We start from the raw sequence: 8,259 nt of genomic DNA, 5'->3' as shown, positions 1-8,259 counted from the left end.
GATCTTGATAATAGAGTTTAATGAAAGCTTGTTTGGTCTTACGTTGTCTGTCGGTGTAGCGTTGTTAGTTATTACTCCCTACATATTTACATTCACTTCACTGCTCCTCCTACCACCAAACTCCATTATCTTTTAATTATGTTCATTAAATATACTTCTTCTCCATTTCCCCATGCCAACATCTTTGCGCAATTACAGAAATCAAAATTGACATTTGGCCTTGTTTCTTTATTATATTATTAAATCACTTCGATTTAATCTTTCCAAATGTTCTGTCGGGTTAAGTCAGGCAAAATATAATGACTCTTGAGCATCCTCTCAATTATACTGTTATCTTTCTAAATATTCTGTCGAGAGCTAAATATAAATTAAAGACTCTTGAGCATCCTCTCAAGTACACTATTGGTTTGAATGTGAAGACTCTTGAGTCATTGAGTCATCGTAATTTATATCTTATCAAATATACTGACATATTTCCAAATGTTCTGTGTAGCTAAATATAAAGACTCTTAAGCATCCTCTGAATGCGAAGACTAGACTCTTGAATCATTGAGTTATCGTAATTTACATCTTCTCAAATATACAGTCACCTTTCTAAATGTTCTGTCGAGCTAAATATAAAAACTCTTGAACATCCTCTCAAATACATTGTTGGACTGAATGTGAAGATTCTTGAGTCATTAAATCATTGTAATTTACATTTTAGATGATCAAGAACCTTAAGATGTGATCAAGAACCTTTTAGTTATAAATCATCGTGATTTGTATCCTCTCAAATAGTAATATACTATTAGACTAAAATGTGCTTAATATAAAGACTCTTGAACATCCTCTCAAATACAATGTTAGACTGAATGTAAAGATTCTTGAGTCATTAACTCATTGTAATTTACATTTTTTGAACTAAGATATGATCAAGAACCTTAAGATGTGATCAAGAACCTTTTAGTCATAAGTCATCGTGATTTATATCCTCTTAAATATATTATTCGACTAAAATGTGCTTATATCGTCTTACATTATCGAGCTAAGGTGTAAAAACTCTTGACTTATTGAGTCATCATAATTTACATCTCTTAATCATGTTTTAAATCCCCTTAAATGTATTATTTGACTAAGGGTACTATTTGACTAAGAGCCCTTGACTCTTTGAGTCACTTTAATTTACTTTAATTTAAATCCTCCAAATGCCCGCCGTCGGGGGTCACCTTAATTTACCTCCTCCAAATGGTCTTTGTCGGGAGGGAGTGTAATATGAAATGTGAGTGCAGGGAGGGTTCTGAACTTTATTTTCAAAGCATGCATTAAGGAAAAGATTATATTACAGATCTGACCAACAACACAAATGATAACGACAAACTTAAACAAAGATGAAAAACATGCATTATTACATTAAATTAAGGTTTTACCATAAAAGAGAAAGAAAGAAAAAGAAACAGATACAACATTAACTTTGAATGCATGATAAACCAATCATGGCTGTAATAAACGAACTGCAGATAGATCTGGCCGGCCGCCGGCAGCGACGGAGAACTTAGCTAGGCGGTGGCACCACCGCCTGCTGCGGCTGAGCATTATAGTTGTCTCCCTTGTCTCTCATCATCTCCCTCGCTCTCATCCCGAGTCTCCCTTTTGCATACTCCAGCTGCTCCGCCCCCGGCGGCCGCTTTCCGGTCATGTACTGGTACATCCACGACAGCACGCTTACCGCCGCCAGCCCGAACCCGCCGGAGGACAGGAACCCGGTGACCAACAGGAACGCCGTGATCGCCGCCGGCAGGAGAACGGGACTGAAGATCACGAACAGCGGAGTCGCCACCGTGAGCGCAATCACCGTCCCGGCCAACGTCAGCCCGGAGAGCACCAACAGCGAGCCCCCAACCGTCACCGCCGTCGCCGTCTTCACGGCGCCGTACGATTTCGGATGCTGCTGCTGTTGCAGCTGCAGGGCGTCGTCTCTGTTCTGCCCGTAACGCTCGGCCGCCATTGATGCAAATTAAAGCTCAGCTCGCGAGATTATAGCTCAGCTCCGCAGTTAGTTGTGTGTATGTATTCCTTGGAGGCGGGGTTGGTGGGGGTTATATAGGCGGAGGAGTGACGCGCCGCGGTGGCACGTGGTGACGGTGAAAGTGTAACGTGTTGAAGAGCTTAGCATGCAGCGGGTGCATGAAAAGGGCAAAGCTTTCTGTGAGGACACGTTGCACTTTTATCTCGTCACGCCAGCTCAACCTCATTTTGGGCCTATTCAATTCGGCCCATTCTTCCTTCATGGGCCATGTTAGAAACAAACATGGGCCGTACACTCATAATCAAACTTGAGTTTAAACAAAAAATGTTTACAAATACAGTTAGGCGTTTTGTTTCTTGAGTTTCCCATTTTCATGCAACCTAGCTAGAAACAAATTTAGGGTGTTTTTGGTTCGCACATGAAAATTGAAATGAGTATCAAATACTTAGTAATGATAATAGGTTTTGGTGAAAGTATTTTGCATGCTTGGTAATAGGGTGGAATGAGAATGATTATCAATAATACTGTTTGGTTATGTATGATCCTATAATAGGAATAAATATTTTAAAAATACAAGAACACAAAATCAAGACAATTGATTCTAATATAAAGACATCCAAAACATCAATATGAACAAAAAAAAATAAAAAAAAAAATCTAAAAGCACTAATCAAAGTAGATAAGAAGGAATAATGGAATGAAAGGGGATGATACCCTTATTTTATTTAGGTATGAGTTTTTCAATTAAGGGGGTATTTGAAACCCATAGTAGTGTTCTAAAGATCTATCAACCAAACAATACCAATCATTTTGATACCCATTCCTTAGAGCTAAACATGTCAACCAAACACACCCTTAGTCTACCTAATATTATAAGTCAGAGCAAATACTAATTTTGGTCCCACGAGTATTAACAAAATGACAGTCTTGGTCCACATGTTTAATTCCTACCAATTTTCATCCACGACTAGTGTTTTAGTACCGATTTTCGTCCACAACTATTGTTTTAGTGCCAAAGTTCATCACGCCAGTCACCCTTTCGTTTAAGACATGCTGATATATGAAATTATTAAGGGTATTTGAGTCCTTTTCAAATTAATTAAGATCACAATTTGAGTATAAATAAAGTGATTTAAGCTCTAAATTCGATCTCAATTCGCAGTTCTCCTCCTCAAATTAAGGTAGGATGATGTGGAGAACTACGAATTGAGATTGATAATAAGGCTTAAATCCCTTTATTTATGCTCAAATTGGGATCTTAAGTTGAAAAGGACGAAAATACTCTTAAATTTTTATTTTTTATTTATTTCAACATGTCTTTAAAAGGTGGAGTGACCATTGTGATGAATTTTGACACTAAAACAATAGTCGTGGATGAAAATTAGTTCTAAATCAATAATCGTGGATAAAAATTGATAAGAATTAAACATGTGGATCAAAACTGTTATTTTGCTAATACTCGTGGGACTAAAGTTGAGATTTGCTCTTATAAGTCATGGCAATTCATGGGTGGTTCATGGTTGTTAGATTTTGTTCAAGGCTATCTTAGTCCACTACTGGAAATTCTGAAATTTCCGACCACCTGAAAGTGATCTTAAATCAAGTCGAAAGCCTTGTTCCGACCACTTTTGGTATCCGAAAAAACTCTTGTTGCTATTTCCGACCACTTTTTACTTTCAACTTGATTTAAGATCACTTTCAGGTGGTCGGAAATTCAATAATTTCCAGTAGTGGTCAAGCTTTATAGGACCTTCTTTTTTTTTTTTTCACTTTTAATTGTTTGGTACAAGTCAAATCATGAATCATGTTTACAATTTTGTTGAGTAAGAGATGAAAAATGAAAATCATGATTTTTAGATAATTTGAGATGTATCACATGGTGACTAAAAGATAAAGATTAAAACGATTATAGTTATACAATTGAGACCAAGAATGCATTTCCCATAATATGATAGTAAAATTGGTTGTTTGTAGTCTGAATCAATAAAGTTATAGAAGATTTTTAGAAGGATCCTATAGATGGTTGTTAAATTTTGTTCATACAATTGACTTTTGTAGTCAACGTTTTTTACCAGAGTTTTTCATCACATTTTCTTTTAATTATTTGATTCAACGTAACTTAGGTTTACCAACCATATAAACACAATTTTTATTTACGAAAAAGTCGGTATCTGCTACCAATTAAAATGTACATTCTAGGTGATGAAAGCTGCTTTGCGACAAGCAACCTAGGTTGCATGTAACATGTCAACTCAAATTAAGAAGGTTAATAGACAGTTTCCTTAGGAGTCGAACTTAAAACGTTGTGGTTACCAAGCTAATTGTTTGAAATCCACCTAGGTACACTCTAGGTGAAGCTAGCCTGCGTTACGACAAGTAGCTTTTGTTGCATATAACTAACAAATTCAAACTAAGAATTCAATGCCAATAGATTGTTCACCAAGGAGTTAAACTTGAAACGTTGTAGTTACCAAGCTAACTCTTTAAAGTTCATCTAAGTGCGCTTTAGGTGAAATCCGTATTGTGACCCTAGCCGACAAAGGATCACTAGAAAATAGAATTACCTAGTTAGGTTACCTATAACTAACCAACTCAAATAATATAAAGACGACCAATAGATATCTCAGTAAATAATTAAATTTAGAATATTTTGATTACCAAGTTAACTGTGTAGGAGTAGCAAATCATATAAACAAAGTTGTGGATACCAATAGTTGTATCTATATTTTCCAATTTGACTTGTATACATAGATGACTTCCTCAATAATTATAGTCATCTTCCAAACAAACATTATTCAGGACTTCCAAACAAAGATGGTGTGTGGACACAAGTCTTTTCATGTCTTTTTAGGGTTTCCATTTTTCCACGGATGAGTCAATGGGGAGTTGAAAGAAACAGCGAGGATTGGAAATTTCTTCCCTCATGCGCATAAGTATCTTGACCATTGTGCAATTTTTCATTCTTCCAAAAAACTTGAATCTCCAACTCCAATCCGATAGAATATTTGAAAGGATGTAAATTACGGCAACTCAATAACTCAACAGACAGTCAAATGCCGGTACATATAAGGAATTTGTCCACTTTGAATATAATTCTTACACTGTTACTATTAAGGTTCGAATATTAGTCTCTTCTTTTAAAAATTGCATAATAAATTAGTGAGCTGGTTGTGTAATTTTTACTTTGATGGAGGGGTGTGAAAGGAATATTACTGCGACAAGGAGGGGCCTATGTGAAAAATGTTTTTGTTTCTGGAAGAACCAACTAACATCCTTCGCTTTCCCAACTAACATTACGTTTTTATGCCACAACGTTTGATAAACTTGGAATTAGGGTCGGAATCTCTTGTCCAACTTGAAGACTTTGGTTTCAGTCCCCTCCAACAAGTTGCAGTTTTAGATATCACCTTAAAATTAATTCCGATTTGGTTTCGATTTCATTTGAATAATAAGTAGAGTTTAACTTTTATTCGAAAAAAGATTGACATCAATTTTTTGGGTTAGATAACGAGAAAAAAAATTTATAATTACTACTTAAAGGTATACACATGGTAAATCTTGTTCATATATATATAACGATCTGCAAATCATACAAGAGAGGTAAATCGTATTAGAAAATTTTATGCGAGTATGCGACAAGTTTGATCGAAAATGTTAGCAAGAATAAAACTTGTGATATTTAGGTACAAGAAGATCTATAACTTTTTAATGTGGCACATCATGCAATTACGTACATTAACATTTTGCTTATCAATTGCCAAAATTGGAAAATAATTACTTGTATAATTTTTTTATTTTTTATTTTGTTAAAAAAAGACCTCTAAAAGAGATAGTCGAGTGGATATATGGAACATGTTTTTCATACCTAAAAATCACGAATTTAATACTTGCAAAACTCTTTTAGTCGAGCCACACTTTTAAAATTTACTTGAATAAACCCAATCTTTTATCATAAATTGTTAATTTTACCTGAATAATCCTAATCTTGTATCATAAATTATTAATTTTATTAGAGAAATACATTTTAATGTTATGAGTGTAATATGATGCCAAGTAGTTCGTTGATGCAGTATATTCACTTTTTTATTTTCACTTTCTTTTACTATATATTACTCCCACCCTCCTAATAGTCTTGTATGTATATCTTCAAGGACTTCCACGCAAATAAAATTTTAGAAAAAAAAATGTTTTTATCGTTTTATGTGTAGGAAATGAAATGTCAAAAGCTTGTTTAGTAATCTTTTATTTTAGAGTGGTAGTTAGGTAAAATAGAAAAGTATTATGAATACAAAAATAACATAAAATTATAATGCACAGTATAACACGGCATCATATACTCAAAAACAAATTAAACTAAGCTAAGTAAACCTTTCAAAAAAAAAAAAAAAAAAACTAAGCTAAGTAAAATGTTTTTATCCTTTTTATTATGCTCTATCACGTAGTTATTTGTAGGAAGAAGTTTGTCCTTAACTTCTAATATAATTGGTACTAAACCGTCCATAGACATCTCTATTACTTTGCAAATAAACAATGACCAATTATTTGAAAAAAATAGGATGATACAATATATACTTAATAAATTTCAAGTTCTTAGACTAAAGATTTTGACCTTAAAATTCTTTTTTTAACGCCATTTTTTTAAAAGACGAAAAGTGTTCACACGTGATATATATACTTTTTTTAAAAAAAAAATTTAAAAATATTATTAAATTTGACTAATTAAAAATTAATTGTTATTAAACTGGTTTAGAGAATTACGTTCCGTTGATATTATCGGTTTCGGTTTAATAATATATAATTTACATATCCAACAACCTAGAATATCTCATAATCTCATATCATAATGTACAAATGTTGTTTTGTAGTTGTAGAAGTGGAAAGACAATAGACAAGGGGGAAAAGTTATCTAGATAGTGCATCATCAAATTAGTTCATTTCTCCACTTGTCATGAATTTTTGTGTGCATTCCTATCCAAACACGCCTTATCATCTCCTAGGTTGACGGCTCAGCAAATAATCTAAAAGCCTAAAACGCCAATTGGCTAACGATTAACTGCTCGCCAATTGGCAATATATTGGCGTGGCACTCGGCTGGAAGGGGATTTGATCGGCTCTCCACATCCGAATCGGCGGCTTGCTCAGCCGCAGCTACTTTTCGTCTTCGCTTCGGCGAGCCACTTTCCGAAGCTGATGACGTGGACAATGCTTCCGGCTCCGGTGACCTTCTCTTGGCCGTCACTCTAACCGGGTCCGGCTCGTTCGACCCGATCCGGTGCGGGAAATTCAACAAAGCCTTGGAGCCGCGCATCCTGTAAGCCGCTTTGTCGTAAGCGATCGCGGCTTCCTCGGCTGTCTCGTATGTCCCGAGCCAAACCCGCGCGCCGTTCTTAGCCGGGTCTCTTATCTCCGCCGCGAACTTCCCCCACGGCCGCTGCCTCACCCCCCTATAGTGCCTCCCTTTCGGCCGCACCGCCGGCGCCGGCGCCGCCGCAGTCTCCACTGGCGCCGCCAGAAACGTCGGCGCCACCGCGGCCACACAAGCCGGCGTCACAGCTGCCTCCTCAATTAATTCCCATGGCTCGGCTTTAACCTCCCCCGCCGTGAAGTTAAACGGCGTCCATCCATCACTAACGGCGTCATGCAACACCCCGTAAATTACCATGTCTTCCGAATCATCCACCTTAAGCGGCAAGTCACCCCACGTCTCCGTTAAACATGACATAAGACTACTAAAGCTTGAACTCCGGTGATACACCGGAAAATTCACCGGCGGCAACTCTGCCGGTACTGGTTGATACATTTTTTCTGGAAATTAAAACTTTTTAAAAATATTTTGGGTTTTTAGAGTGAAGAGCTGAGAGAGCAGAAAGAAGAGGAAGGTTTTGAATTTTTGGAAGAGGAGATTGGAAGGGAGAATATATAGTGGAGAGAGTTAGGGGAGATTCATTGAACCTTGGAATTTAAATTCAGGTTTCAGGTTTCCTTGAAAGTTCATAGTGGGCAAGTGGACAAGTTGGTGGAAATACTTTTATTTTTTCTATGTATCACGTGGAAAAATTAAGGATAAATTTGAAGATTTAATGTGAAGCAATGATGCCACAAATCCTTAACCTTGCTTTTGTCTTTATTATCATTACTGATTAACTTAAACATTTTTTCCCCTTAACAAACGTACAACACTAAGCTAGCTAATATCTGTATTTTGCAAGATATAAATCACATTTACAAATAATAAAAATATATGTTGATAT

The 8,259-nt window shown here is 36.1% G+C and overlaps 2 protein-coding genes across 2 annotated transcripts; both read right to left on the bottom strand.

Moving 5' to 3' along the window:
* Nucleotides 1-1,304: 1,304 nt before the first annotated feature.
* On the bottom strand, nucleotides 1,305-2,056 carry LOC109186522 (oleosin 1-like). Its single transcript, XM_019336534.1, has one exon. The coding sequence runs from the start codon at nucleotides 1,985-1,987 to the stop codon at nucleotides 1,535-1,537; it is 453 nt and encodes a 150-aa protein (XP_019192079.1). The 5' UTR covers nucleotides 1,988-2,056; the 3' UTR covers nucleotides 1,305-1,534.
* Nucleotides 2,057-6,815: 4,759 nt separating this feature from the next.
* LOC109186519 (ethylene-responsive transcription factor 2-like) lies at nucleotides 6,816-7,952 on the bottom strand. The gene has a single exon (XM_019336531.1). It carries the CDS (start codon nucleotides 7,806-7,808, stop codon nucleotides 7,035-7,037), a length of 774 nt encoding a protein of 257 aa, XP_019192076.1. The 5' UTR covers nucleotides 7,809-7,952; the 3' UTR covers nucleotides 6,816-7,034.
* Nucleotides 7,953-8,259: the final 307 nt, after the last annotated feature.

Source organism: Ipomoea nil, unplaced genomic scaffold (genome assembly GCF_001879475.1).
Source record: "Ipomoea nil cultivar Tokyo-kokei standard unplaced genomic scaffold, Asagao_1.1 scaffold1407, whole genome shotgun sequence".
NCBI lineage: Eukaryota > Viridiplantae > Streptophyta > Magnoliopsida > Solanales > Convolvulaceae > Ipomoea > Ipomoea nil.
Note: the sequence above shows the minus strand (reverse complement) of the source record. Positions and strands in the feature narration are given on the sequence as shown.

What these genes read in the sequence shown, in the direction of transcription:
- LOC109186522 (XM_019336534.1), bottom strand. Translation starts at nt 1,987, where the DNA reads ATGGCGGCCGAGCGTTACGGGCAGAACAGAGACGACGCCCTGCAGCTG.
- LOC109186519 (XM_019336531.1), bottom strand. Translation starts at nt 7,808, where the DNA reads ATGTATCAACCAGTACCGGCAGAGTTGCCGCCGGTGAATTTTCCGGTG.